Here is a 14,142-nt window from a genome sequence, read left to right on the forward strand (position 1 = left end):
CTCTTAGGTTGAGGGCTGCCTCTCTTGGCCTGTGTCCTGAGGCCGTTGCCCAGACAGGGCACAGGGTGTTGGCAAACCTGTTCCTTGGGGGTTTGTGTGCTTTAAGAGGAGCCGCCTCAGTCTGGGCTCTGGGGGCCACATGGGAGTAAGGATGGTCCCCCACAGGGACCCAGGCTCTGGAGCCAGAGACTGAGTCTTAGGTGTGGAGGAGCCGGCCACTTCTCATATGGTCACACATTACTGTGCAAAATGCCCATGTCAGGGCCAACCAGCGTCTTGGTAGCTCAGCCTGGTCCTGAGGCATGTGTCTGAAAGGTGGCATTTTCTTTAGTAAAAGGGAGAGAACATAGAATCAGCTGGTCAGGTTTGGCAGGTTCTGGGGCCTGCACAGGTCCTGGGGTGTTCTTCCTCGAGCAGGAGGACCAGCCCCCCTTTGAGATAGGTAGTTAAGTGGCCCAGATGGATGCTTGGACCAAAGTAGCTGAAATTACTTCAGAGCAGAAAAACTTCCTGCTGCTCTCTGCTCTCCATAAAGTCATGTTTACACATATGTGTGTGCACACATGCATACGTAGACACACATGGGTCTGCTGGGCCTGGAGCCCAGAGAGCAGCAGCCAGGAGGGCGGGGAGCGGAGTCGGTCGCTGCCCACACAGCCTTCCTCCGGGGGCTGGGGCCAAGGCGCAGGCACAATGTCTGTGTAGAGATGGCTGTTGGGGGAGCCGAGGAAATGGCTTGGAAAATGTCCTTATTGGGTATTTGCAGCTCCAGCTTTGTTGGGGTTGACACCTGGTGTGGGCAGATGGTTCTGCCTGCCTGTCGTTGCAGGGAGGCTGCTTGAGGCCTTAGCCCCGTACCCTCCGCATCCCCGTGCTGCGCTGCGGGCTCTGTGTATGCGAACCCACTTAGTCTCACACGGCCTCAGGGGTAGGGGCGGGGTCCCCATTGCTCCGTGAGTGCAAGGGTGCGAGGAGGCCAGGCTAGGGTGGCATGGCTGGGAGGCCAGGGGCAGCACCGGTGGGCAGCTCGGAAGTGGCTGCACGGTGCGGGCTGCCTCAGGTGCCACACCAGCCTTGTGTTCTCGGGGGCCTACGTGTAGGAGGCACGATGCACGGTGTGGTTGGAACGTGAATGAGGGGGCAGCTTTGGGAGGCCCCGACCAGTGTGCCACCGGAGAAGGCCTTCCCCAGACCACAGCCCTGGGGGCATCCTCAAGTCAGTGGTGGTACAGGGACAGGTATGTGCTGATGACTGCACCACCTTGGGGCAGGTACCACCTCAGTGCCCAAAAGCCTTCCTCCTGTCAGGAGGACAGCCTGTCATTGCTGTCCTCCACGTCTTGTTGGGACCAGCAGAAGTTTCTGAAGAGTTCCTCACTGCCCAGCCCCTCCTTTCCTGGAGTCTGGCATTTCTGCCAGGGGACTCCTGAATCTGCCCCTGAGCCTTCTGCCCATTTTCCCCCCTAAGCAACACAACAGACCGAGCTCTCTTGCAAGCCATGCACTCTGGGCACGCCTCTGGTCACCTTCTCAGCAAATGTGGGTGCCACGGCCCTGGGCCAGCCTCCCAACAGCGGCTCGGAGCAGGGGCGGGGGGCTTGGAGAAGGCCCGGTGGCTGTACTCCCTGCCTTTTATAACATCTAAAGTCTGCCCCAGCCAAGCACTAACCAGGACCTGCTGTGAGCTGACGTCAGGACAGAGGGCCCCTCAGGGCCAGCTTTGATGTTTCCCAGGCCCTGTCGTGGGGGCGCAGGAGGCTCTGAGTGGCGGTCTGGGAATGCAGCATCTCTCACCACAGCGACAGAGCAGCTCTCACCCCAGGAGGGGATGCCAGAGGCTGAGCTGGGGTCCCTCTGAGTCATGCCATCTCTTCTTCCCCAGCTCAGATTTCTGTGGCCAGTGGTCTGTGGTTCCTGCAAGCCTGTGGCCCCTTTCCCTCCATCCCACCCCCACCTGATCATTCCCTTCAAACTTATCTGTTGCGGAGGCTCCTGCCTGTCCAGGGTCTGGGAGTCGTCCTGGGCCTCTGGAGGGGGAGTTTCCTAATGTTCTTAACATGAGAGTCCTTGGGCAGGACGGGTGACAGTGGAGATCGGAACAGTAGCTACCGTTCCCTGGGTTGGTTAGCTCTGTCCGAGTCTCTTCACATGAGTTTCTGCGTTTGTGACTCATGACAACCCCATGAGAGAGGCAGAGGGAGCCGAGGCAGAGACCATCTGCATTCCTTGCCCAAGGTCAAACACCAAGCATGAGGGGCAGGAGTTGAGCCCCACCTGTCTGATTCCACACCCTTAGCTAAGGTGCATGGGCGAGACTCCTGGCTCCCTGGGTCTGGAGAAGCTGAATGGGAAGTGGGGTGGTTCACCTACACTTTGACGGCAGGTTCTCTCTCTTTGGCCTTTCACAAGCATCCTGGAGTTCAGGGTCGAGGGCCTCAAGAATTCGGTGAGTCACATTTGCAGAGGCCCACTGGGTGCTCAGCCTGAGTCTGCCCCTCTGCCTCATGAGAGGTGGTCGGGAAGTGTTCCAGACGCCGCCGCCTTCACCAGCTCTTGCCCCACACTTCCTCAAGGTTACCTCAGTCAGCCAGTTAGCTGAGTGCCTTTGTGTGTCTGCAGCGTCTGCAGGAGGTGTGTCTATCTCTCTCCGTGGCCACGGGAACTGAGCCCCATTGTGGGATCAGCCACTTCCAGGTTGGTTTTGAGTTCGTGGGTGGAGCTGGGAAGAGCATGGGGCTAGGAGTTGGCTTCCTTGGGTCATGGTCAAATGAGCTGGTTGATTTGGGGCAAATCCCTTAATTTCCCAGGACCTCAGTTTACCTATCAGGTCTACAAAGAGGTTGTAGCGAGTTGCCCCGTGGGGGCAGGGCCACATTCCTGTGTAGTGACTGGAAGTGAGTGGGGGTTTGGGATGTCAGGGTGACCGGGAGTGTGCTTGGCAGCGCCCTGAGGACAGATTTCTTAACTTGCATAGTGGGTGGGATAGCCCAGCATCGAAGGCAATGGTCCCACCTGGAGAGCCAGCAGGGCGCCGCTGAGAAGTAATGGAGGTGGCTCTGGGCCCCTTGTGGCTCCATGACTGTCTTGTGGGCTGGCATCTCTGACAATGTTGGGAGATGGACCAACACTAAGGGTTGCCCCTCATCTGGGCCTCACTCTGAGAGGTCCGGGACTTGTCTAGATGCTGACTTTATGAGGAGACTGGCGCTTAGGTCCTCAAGAACCAAACTCGACCATCAGGGGCTTGGAACAGCACTCTTTGGGCCGCGATTAGCCTCCATTGGTTTGGCTGGGGATGGCAGGACCCCATTAGCCTCCTCTTGCCCTTACCAGGCCCAGTTTGGTCAGAGGCAGAGCCTGCTTCTTCATGTAGCAGCCCCAGGAGGCCTATTTCTTCTTCCCGGAGGGGCTGCACATCCTCTTCTGTGTCGTCACCCACCCCTGGCAGGTGGGCCGGTGTTCTTGGCCCCGCAGCTCAGGGCCTCTGCAGGGCGCCCACGTGGGCCAGGAACAAAGCCCGGTGTGTTATTCCTGCTGTCACCATGCCACCTGCCCAGCCCTGCCCTCCACCTCCTCAACCCATCTGCTGCTCAGTACAGGTTTCTGACTTTCCCTTTGTTCCCACTGGCTCTGGTTCCACCCTTGGTTGCAGGACCCCCCTTCTCTGTGGGTGCCCCTGCGGCCCCAGCGGAGCTGAACTGTTGCAGTGCAGGAGGGGGAATGGATTCAGGTGAAAACCTGGAACCACTGGGCTCACCTCTCAACTTCGCCCAGAAAAGCCAGTCTCGGCCAGACATATTCTTAGCGATAGAGGGTAGGACGTGGGGGTGGCGCTGGCGTGCCTTTGGCAGTAGCCCCAGATCTAGAGAATATTGGTTTCTCCTGTGATGGGGTGGGTTTTCCCAGAGAAGACCCTGGGGGACGCTGGGCTGCAGAGCATCTGTGGGTGGAATTCAAAGCCACCTCTGATGCTGGACCCTCAGTGGGGCTGTGAGTGTGAGTAATCCTTCCAAGATTCTCTGCAGATCTTGACTTAACTCTGCTCAACATCCTGGTTTCTGAAGATTGACGGGGAGGGCTGCCTGCTAATGTCCCCTGCTCCTCAGCCCAGCATCAGAACCCGTAGGTTTGAAGCTTCTTGTAGGGAGCCTCCCTGGTGTCCCTACCCCTCACCCCAGCCCTTGGAACTCCCTCTCTTTCCTGGCTGCCTGCACCGTTCACTGGGCCCGAGCCTTGCTGTGTTCTGCGTAGTTGCCCTGTGCCCCCTACCAACTGGTTGCGCTGCGTCTTTGTATCCTGCAGAGCACCCAGTGCAGCTTAAGAGTTTCTCAGTGGACACTTGGCAGTTGTGGTCTCATGATCCTTCTCTCCTGCGCTTCCTGGACACCCCCCTATTGTGCAGAGCCCCTTTCCTTCTCCTGTGCACAGGGTGATGAGTGACCTGTGTGAGGACGGTGGCTGTAGCTCCTCCTGACAGTGCTGCTCCCGTGTCCCCATCTGCAGGTGCCCAGGCAGCCGTTGTCTTCATCAAGGAGCCGTCCTCCCAGGATGCACTGCAGGGGCGCCGGGCACTGCTCCGCTGTGAGGCCGAGGCTCCAGGCCCGGTACATGTGTACTGGCTGCTGGATGGGGCCCCTGTCCGGGACACTGAGCGGCGTTTCGCGCAGGGCAGCAGCCTGAGCTTTGCCGCTGTGGACCGGCTGCAGGACTCTGGAGCCTTCCAGTGCGTGGCTCGGGACAACGCCACTGGAGAGGAGACCCGCAGTGCCAACGCCTCCTTCAACATCAAATGTGAGAACCGGGGTCTGCGCTCGCTCCCTGCTAGTTCCGCCGTTACTGAGCCCCGTGGGATCCCTCCTTTCCCTCAGCTTCTCCCATTTCCAGTTGAATGGGGCAGGCAGAAGGCAGTTGCGGTCCGTTCTTTCTGTGTGTATGGAGAAGAGAAGTTTTATTTTTTCCAAAAGATTTTTTTCCCCCTTCAAGTCGAGGACCCTTGACCTGCTGGATGCTTTTGCAGATGGCAAGGGCAGCGAGGCAGCGTGGCCAAGCGTCAGGGTTGACCCGCTGCAGACTGGGTGGACGCTCTGTTTCTGGCCCCCCACCCCACGCCCTGTGTGCAGCCCTGGCCTCAGCTCTGCGGGGCTTCGCTGCGCTGTCTCTTGGCTCCAGAGCCTGCAGGCCCGCGTCCTTTTCTAATTTTCTTCCTTCCCCTCTGCCCTCCCCACCCCCTTGCTCTGCTCTGCCCCGCCCCTCACTCTGCAACCATGGCCTCTGCTGTAGGGATTGAGACTGGTCCTGTGGTCCTGAAGCATCCAGCCTCAGAAGCTGAGATCCAGCCACAGACCCAGGTCACACTGCGCTGTCACATTGACGGGCATCCTCGGTAAGGAGCTAACTTTGAGGGCGGGAATGGAGACGGTTATTCTAGACCGGTAGGGGTATCTCACCGAAACCCGGACTCTATTCAGAGGCACCTCGCTTCATTCCATAACCACCCCTAGTGACCCGAGGAGGAGCAGCGTTGCGGCATGATCCTGCATTCTGGGAGCAGAGAGTTGTAGAAACTCAACCTGATTCTGCCCCGGAATTGTTGTGTGCCTTTGTGCAGGATGCTTCCCCTCCCAAGCTTCAGTTTCCCCATTTGTAAAGTGAGGGGTGTAGCCCTGACCCTTTGATTCTGTATCTTGTCCACCGGCCACCTGAGTACCCCCTGCCTCCCTGCTGCTGATCCCCTCGGCCCTGCAGGCCTACCTACCAGTGGTTCCGAGACGGGAGCCCCCTCTCCGATGGCCAGAGCAATCACACGGTCAGCAGCAAGGAGCGAAACCTGACCCTCCGGCCGGCCAGCCCAGAGCACAGTGGCCTCTACTCCTGCTGTGCCCAAAACGCCTTTGGCCAGACCTGCAGCAGCCAGAACTTCACCTTGAGCATTGCCGGTGAGGCCGGGGTGGGGATGGAGAAGGTGCAGCAGGGATGGGAGGGGCCTCCCCACTCAGCCTGCTCACATACCTGTGCTCCTCCCACCCCAAGACGAGAGCTTTGCCAGGGTAGTGCTGGCCCCTCAGGACATCGTAGTGGCAAGGAACGAGGAGGCCATGTTCCACTGTCAGTTCTCAGCCCAGCCACCCCCGAGCCTGCAGTGGGTCTTTGAAGATGAGACTCCCATCACTAACCGCAGCCGGTAAGGCATCTGGCAAGGGGCCTTCGAGTACGGTGGTTCGGGTGCATTCTCTAAGAGGATGGGATTAGGACTGCAGACATGCTGGATCTCTACATGTATTACTTGAAGTGTCCAGCAGATGGCAGTAGAATGTCTTGCTGTTGCAAAATGAGTTCCACAAAGGGAAGCCTCCAGGAGGGGCATCTTTTTCCAGTTCACACAACGGCACCGGATGAGCTAGTGGTGCTCTCTTCTCTCCCCACTCCCCTCCTGCCTGTATGGGTCTCCTGGGATGGGGAGTAGAGATTCAGTTTGGAGGGACACAGGGGACCTGGTGACCGTAGTCTGGATGGTAAGGTTACCTTACACACATGCATACACACACACACTTTTTGGAGGAAGCAAGCACTTCCAGAAGGTTCTGGGTGGTGCCAGCTCCTTTATCTGGACTTCTGTCCTTCCCCGTTTGAGAGCAGAGAGCACCTTTGTGGTGCCAAGCATGGCCTTGGTCCGTGGGGGTGTGGCTCCCTAGACGAGGGGATCCCACCTGGCTTCAGCCCTGAAGATATCATCAGTAGTTCATCTGGTGTAGCCGAGGAGCTTCTGGCTGCTGGGACTGGGGGCCTTACTGGCAGGCTGGTGTTAACCCTGCAGGGAGGTGGCTCTCCGTCTCCACATTTGCACACTGTTGGTGACTCGCTGCCTCCCGCTGACTCTGTGGCTCACCTCACTGCCCCAAAAGCTGAGTCTCCTGCGGGTGGAACACACCTGTGCACACTCGCGAATGTGTACACGCACGCACATGGACACACACACCCACACACCCCGACGTGGGACGGGGGCTTCCTTCGCTCTGTCCCGTTCCTGGCGGATTCCTTCCTACACCTCTGCCCTTTGCAGCGTGGGGTTCCATCTCATTCCCTTCCAGAAGGAGGCCTGTCGGCCACTTCTTCCACATAGCACTCTCTCTTCTTCGCAGTCCCCCGCACCTCCGCAGAGCCACCGTGTTTGCCAACGGGTCCCTGCTGCTGACCCAGGTCCGGCCGCGCAACGCAGGGGTCTACCGCTGCATAGGCCATGGGCAGAGGGGCCCGCCCGTCGTCCTTGAGGCCACGCTTCACCTGGCAGGTGGGTCCCTGGGTCTCGGGCGCTGACGTGGGGGCCGCCTTCAACATTGTGGGCACGTAGAGAGTTAGGCTCCTGATTCCACTCAGAAAGCAGCTTGGCAGGCAGAGAGAGGAAGAGCATGCTGAGGGCAGGAAGAGGAGAGACAGTGTTCTCGGGGTTTGTGCTACAAAGGTCCAAAGCTTGCTGTGGGAGAGCATGAGGAACCCTGAGACCCACAGTAATCGGGTGGTTGCCTTCTGCTCCCCTCCCTGCAGAGATTGAAGACATGCTACCACTTGAGCCACGGGTGTTCACAGCCGGCCGCGAGGAGCGTGTGGCCTGCTTGCCCCCACAGGGTCTGCCGGAGCCCCGTGTGTGGTGGGAGCGTGCGGGAGTCCGGCTGCCCACCCACGGCAGAGTCTTCCAGCAGGGCCACGAGCTGGTGTTTGCTGGTACCGCCGAGAGTGATGCTGGTGTCTACACCTGCCACGCAGCCAACCTGGCTGGTCAGCGGCGACAGGATGTCAACATCACTGTGGCCAGTGAGCACCTGTGCCCCGAGGGGCGAGGCGAGGTGGAGGGGAGCCCGGGGCCCACGGCGAGGCCTTGGTCTCTGGGTGCGATGTGCAGAGGCTTGGTGCTCAGCTGAGGCCCTCTCAGCTCTGGGTTGTGCACGCTTGGGACTCAGTCAGCTGCTGGGAGGTGATATTGGGGGAGACTGTGAAGAGCCACGCACAGAAGTTGGGGTGACAGCCCACACAGAAAAACAGCCCTTTAGCTGCAGAGCAAGGGCAAGGGACTGGGATTCTAGAGACCCAGGTCCCACTCTTTCCCTAGTACATGGAGTAACGATATGTAGCAAGCCACCTGCTTTGCCAGGGCTCAGTTTCCTCATCCATAAAATGGAGCTAATAACCTACTACCTACCCTACAAGATAGTCAGAAAGATCAAATGTGCTTGCAGTCAGCTGGGAGGTCGACTGGTGGCTGGCCATTCCCTGGTGGCCTCATTCGCATGTCTCGAGGTTAACGGAGGATGGCCCTGTCGGGGTGCCTCAGGTGTCTCCCCCACGGCTGCTGCAGCAGGCCAGCTCAGGCCTCTTCACACAGTAGTGGAAGCCACAAGCCTTCTCAAGCCATCCACTCAGCAGTTGCCCGGCCTGACTTCCACTGGGTTCTGTGTTGGGCCAGGCCAGTCATGGGCCACCCAGACTCTAGGCAGGAGAGAAGTAGACTGCCTCCTGATGGGGAAAGTGGCAGCAACACAATGCAAAGAAACAAGGGATGGGAGAACCATTTATGACCATCTTTGCAAACAATCTGCCACCCCACGTCAGACAAGAAGTCCTTGTAGGGTTTTGAGTCGGAGAGTGACAGTCTCAAAAGATCATTCTCCGCTGTTCTGAGAAGACCGAATGTTAGGGGCGGGAGTCAAAACAGGGAGTCCAGTTAGTAGATGACTGTAATCGCCCAGGGGAGGTGTGGGAGGGCCTGGAACAGAGCGGTAGCAGTGGAGGTGAGAGAGGTGGTCAAAGTCAGGATTTGGGGGGAGCTCAAGTAAATGGGGTTGGTGTAGAATGGATGTGACAGGGAGAGGGAAGTCAAGGCTAGGTTTTGGCTTCTGCTGTTGGCTGCATAGGGGCAGTATTTACTGAGACTGGAAAAACCGGGATGAGCTGGTTCCAGGGGAACTCACTTGTTCTCTTTTGTACATATAAAGCTCAAGATGCCTGTTGGATCTCCAGTCGGAGATGCTGGTAGGCAGCTGGGTTTGCAGGTCTCAAGCTTGTGAAAGGGGAGAGGTCAGGAGTCAGGGTATAGGTTTGGGAATCATGCACTTCTATGGCATTGAAGGCCACGGATGGGCTGAGATCATTCAGGGAACGAGGATGGCTGACCCCAAACAGGGATCTGAGGACCAAGCCTTGGAGCGTTTCAGTGTAATAAAAAGAGCAAGGGTTTTGGAGGCACGTGGACCAGGGATTTGAATCCTGTCTATCAGGTATTAGCACATCACCATTACTACTTTAAACCTCTGTCTTCTCCACTGTAAAATGGGTATAGGAATACATATGTATGGGGATCATGTTCCAAAGGTTGTCCTCACCAAGGGGCCATTGTTGCACTTTTACTGGAGCAGATGGGCTTCTGAACTCGGGGTCGCATGTGGGATTAGAGTTTTGAGGAGTTGGATTCTTTGGGTTTGCAGACATGTTCCTCGGTCTTCTTTTCCCTTCCTGTCCCTCTAGCTGTGCCCACGTGGCTGAAGAAGCCCCAGGACAGCCAGCTGGAGGAGGGCAAGCCAGGCTACTTGCATTGCCTGACCCAGGCCACGCCAGAACCCACAGTCATCTGGTACAGAAACCAGATGCTCATCTCGGAGGTGAGAATGAGGCTTGCTCCTGGCGGAAGGGGGCAGAATCCCCTTCCAGGGCTCTCTCTGGGATCAGCTCCCTAGCACTCCTTCCCCCGAAGCTCCCCTGAAGACGCTTGTGGGGCCGAGACCTCCCACAGTCCCGTAACGTGTGCCACAGGACTCGCGGTTCGAAGTCTCCACGAACGGCACCTTGCGTATCAACAACGTGGAGGTGTATGATGGCACATGGTACCGCTGTGTGAGCAGCACCCCAGCTGGCAGCATCGAGGCCCAAGCCCGTGTCCAGGTGCTGGGTGAGTGCCCGAGCGTGGGGAGTGCAAAGGGGAAGGAGCAGCAGGGGGCCCAGACCTTCAGGCCCGCCCCGGCCTATCGAGCCACCGCGGTTCCTCCTCTTGCCACTCACCCACCCTCCCTCTGCTGAAACAGAAAAGCTCAAGTTCACACCACCACCCCGGCCGCAGCAATGCATGGAGTTTGACAAGGAGGCCACAGTGCCCTGCTCAGCCACGGGCCGAGAAAAGCCCACTATTAAGTGGATTCGGGCAGGTGGGTACCATGAGGGCATGGAGTGGGGGCAGGTCGGACAGTCCACTGGTCAGATGTGTGCGTGTCTGAGGACCAGCCGAGGACCTGGCACCATGCCAGGAACTGTGGGAAAGGCAAGAAATGTGGGGCCGATTTATAGTCCCGGTAGGAAGAAAGGAGCCAGACACCAAGGAGGTCAGGTTATGGCACTAGACATCATGGGCGATGACTGAGGCAGCAAGTGATTGGCTTGGCCCGGATGGTGCTGTGAAGTCTTCCCTCTCCCTTCAAAATAGTCATCGGGGACAGAAAGGTAACATGGGTTCCTTTAGAAAATTGGTGGGGGCACCTGGTGGGCTTAGGCGGTAGAGCACGCGACTCTTGATCTCGGGGTTGTGAGTTTGAGCCCTACATTGGGGGTAGAGTTGACTTAAAAATCAAATCTTTAGGGGCACCGGGTGGCTCAGTTGGTTGGACGTCCAACTCTTGGTTTTGCCTCGTGTGATGATCTTGGGGTCTTGCGATCGGGCTCTGAGCTGGGTGTGGAGCCTGCTTGGGATTCTCTCTCTCCCTCTCCCCCTCATCCCCCACCTGCATGCACATTCTTTCTCTCTCTAAAAAAAAAAAGAAGGAAAAAAAAAGACAATTTTAAAAAAATAAAAAGAAATTTGGGGGGGAAATGCATAATCCCACTATCCATCATCTTTGGGTGTGTGCCCCCTTCTTTTTCTATGTGTTATCTTTCTGTTTGCACGTAGCAATTTTATTGAACATACAATTTTCACTTATTAAACTTACATGAGTAAGTCATGCTTACTATAGAAAAAGAAGATACAGTTAATTATGTAATTTTACATCCTTTTTTTCTTAACGTTATCAAGCATTTCCACATGAACTTTGGTTTTGATGATTGTAATAATACTCTAATGATTGGATTCACTGTAATTTACTTAAATATTCCCTAAAGGTTGGAGATTTGGGTTGTTAATCATCCTCCCTCTCTCCCTCTCTGCCTTTCTCGCTCTCTCGTTTTATTGCTGCAATAAACATCTTTAAGCCAAAGTTTTTTCTGGATTTGGGTTTATTTCTTTTGGGAGAGATGCCCAGAAGTGGAATAATTACGTATGAAAGGGTATGCATGCTTTTGCAACCCTTGCTGTAAATTGCCAAGTTGTCTGTCAAGGGTCTGGACCAGTTTTTACACTTCCGTGAGCAGTACAAGCGAGAGAGTAGGACTGCAGGTTTCATGGAGGAAGTGGGCTCTCTCCGCTCGGGTGGCCGGGGGCAGCTTTCTGTTGGAGCTCGAGCTCCAAATGGATCTGAAGCCTGGATGGCTAAGAGCAGGAAAGGATTCTAGGAGTGAGAAGTGACAGGCAGTGAGGATGAGAACGAGGCAAAGTCGGGGCCCATTCGGAAGTCCGGTTTTGCAGGAGTGAGATGTTGTATAGGGCAGCGGAAGGAGGCGAGACTGAACAATTGGAATGGGAGCAAGTAATGGGGAGTTCCCAGTGCCTGGTTCAGGAGTTGGGACTTTGTGGGTCGTCAGGAGCAACGAACAACACGTTTTTGAGTAGAGGCAGGTGACTGAGCGCTCTGCCGGCCACCCCTGTGACTCGGGTCGAGCTTATAATTTTCCTCTGTCACCCCCACAGATGGGAGCAGCCTCCCAGAGTGGGTGACGGACAATGCCGGGACCCTGCACTTCTCCAGGGTGACCCGTGATGACGCCGGCAACTACACTTGCATCGCCTCCAATGGGCTGCAGGGCCAGATCCGTGCCCATGTCCAGCTTACCGTGGCAGGTGCGACCGTGGCAGGGCCCTGGGGCTGGGCTGGTGGGCCCCAGGGCGGGGGTGGGGGCAGCCCACAGCCTGCCAGCCCCATGGCTCACTGCTCCCCGCCCCTTGTTGGGCTCTTCCCATCCAGTTTTCATCACCTTCAAGGTGGAACCAGAGCGCACGACCGTGTACCAGGGCCACACAGCCCTGCTGCGGTGTGAGGCCCAGGGAGACCCCAAGCCGCTCATTCAGTGGAAGGGCAAAGACCGCATCTTGGACCCCACCAAGCTGGGACCTAGGTAGGGCCATCTGCTTCCCTGGCCCACCGCACCTCTCCTACAGCCGGTCTTCCCAGGAGCTGGTGAGGTGGGCAGCGCTGTGGTTTCCCTCTTGGCAGAATGCACATCTTCCAGAATGGCTCCCTGGTGATCCATGACGTGGCCCCCGAGGACTCAGGCCGCTACACCTGCATCGCGGGCAATAGCTGTAACATCAAGCACACGGAGGCACCCCTCTATGTTGTGGGTATGTGCTGGGGAGCGGTGTCCTGCGCAGGAAGTGCTGGGGCCAGACTTCTTTCTTATCTTTGTCTTCATCGGCTCCCTGTATACGGAAGACACTGAAATCATTTTTGTGTTGGGGGCTGGGATTCACCTTGCGTGGCATAGTGTCAGGTTCCTTGCCGGGCTGTTGCTGATTTAACATTCTACAGCTGGTGTGCATGTGTGTGTGCGTGTTGGGGGGGCCTGGGGGTGGTGCTCTTGTCCTAAAATGTTTCTTCCCGGGTCTCCTGCGGCAGCTGCACATATCTCTGGGTGGGCAGGGAGGGGAGCAGGCCAGGGTGCAGCAGGGAAGGGTTCCTTTGCCCTGGAGGCCCAGAGAGGATGATGCATCAGGTAAAAGGCTCTGCCGAGAGTCATGGGTTTGGGGTTCAGGTGTGGCCCTTGGAGGTGTTATTTCCTCTCCAGGGGCTTGGTTCTGCATCTGTAAGATGAGAGTGGTTTCAATGAGAAGTCCTCAAATTTGTGGTTTAGCAGCAGAACTGTTTTTCTAGACAGAATATTCTGTGGAACTTTGAATGGATAATAGCGAAGTGGTAAGGCCCCTTGGTTGAAGCATTAGGTGTGGGCGAGAGTTCGGGGATCCTGGATGGTCTCTCCCACGGGCCTCTCTCCCTCAGTTTCCCTAATGATTCCTGGCTCCTCTTTCACCATGAGACCCTAGGCCATCGAGAGCCCCTAGACTAGAAGATCCTTTCCACAAACAATGTTTCTTGGAAGGCAGCTATGCTAACCACTATACCACCAACGCTTCGGCAACAATGTTTCTTGAAGAACTTGCTCGGTGTCAGGCAGTGTCTGGGGTCCTGAATCAGGAATTCCCAAATGCTGCTCTTCGGGGCCTGGTTCATGATACCAAGTCACTTAGGAAGCTTGTTAATGATAGTGTGGGTTTTTGTTAGCATCCTGACAGGTGTGTTTTTTTATGTGTGTCCCTAGCCTCAAATTCAGATGCACTCCAGCTTGGGAATCACTGGCCTCATGTCCTTCAGAACTCTCTGTGACCTTGGTGGGGCCCAAGGACCCACCCCTTGTTAAAGCCAGTGACAGTGGTGACCCTCCCTGGTTCTCTGGTTTGGTCAGGCCATCGAGTGTCTGGCAGGTGGTCTTCGGTGTAGGATGGAAAGGGGTGGTAGCGAAGGAGGGCTGGGTTTGCTTCACTGGCCCCTGGCCCAGACCCTTCTGTGTGTCTCTCAGACAAGCCGGTGCTGGAGGAGTCCGAGGGCCCGGGCAGCCCTCCCCCCTACAAGATGATCCAGACCATCGGGCTGTCCGTGGGTGCTGCTGTGGCCTACATCATTGCTGTGCTGGGCCTTATGTTCTACTGCAAGAAGCGTTGCAAGGCCAAGCGCCTGCAGAAGCAGCCTGAGGGCGAGGAGCCAGAGATGGAGTGTCTCAATGGTGAGAGGCAGTGGTGTGGAGGTGGGGCCGGTGTGCAGGCGCTGAGCGCCCCCTGGTGGCCACAGAGAGAGCTGTTGCGCTGGGGAGCCGGGGCTCTAGCAGAGCTGCCCCACCCCTAGCTGGAAGCCTGGAGTTGGCCCATTCCCAGGCCGTGGGGGCTGAGCAATCCGGCTCGAGACTTCCTCATTGGAGCCTCGGGGCCAGCTTCTACGTTGCCTGGCTGGCTCCTCCCTG

The 14,142-nt window shown here is 57.0% G+C and overlaps 1 protein-coding gene across 1 annotated transcript in view; it reads left to right on the top strand.

Moving 5' to 3' along the window:
* Nucleotides 1-14,142, top strand: part of PTK7 (protein tyrosine kinase 7 (inactive)) — a 61,002-nt gene that overhangs the window by 33,650 nt on the left and 13,210 nt on the right. The window contains exons 2-14 of the mRNA XM_034990618.1: nt 4,504-4,791; nt 5,281-5,383; nt 5,746-5,936; nt 6,031-6,181; nt 7,140-7,288; nt 7,543-7,809; nt 9,517-9,650; nt 9,802-9,937; nt 10,071-10,190; nt 11,822-11,971; nt 12,096-12,246; nt 12,345-12,472; nt 13,705-13,908. Of these exons, the coding sequence (XP_034846509.1) occupies nt 4,504-4,791; nt 5,281-5,383; nt 5,746-5,936; nt 6,031-6,181; nt 7,140-7,288; nt 7,543-7,809; nt 9,517-9,650; nt 9,802-9,937; nt 10,071-10,190; nt 11,822-11,971; nt 12,096-12,246; nt 12,345-12,472; nt 13,705-13,908 (2,172 nt within the window). The remainder of the gene's footprint in view (nt 1-4,503; nt 4,792-5,280; nt 5,384-5,745; nt 5,937-6,030; nt 6,182-7,139; nt 7,289-7,542; nt 7,810-9,516; nt 9,651-9,801; nt 9,938-10,070; nt 10,191-11,821; nt 11,972-12,095; nt 12,247-12,344; nt 12,473-13,704; nt 13,909-14,142) is intronic.

Source organism: Mirounga leonina, unplaced genomic scaffold, assembly GCF_011800145.1.
Source record: "Mirounga leonina isolate KUSES-001 unplaced genomic scaffold, KU_Mleo_1.0 Mir_53, whole genome shotgun sequence".
NCBI lineage: Eukaryota > Metazoa > Chordata > Mammalia > Carnivora > Phocidae > Mirounga > Mirounga leonina.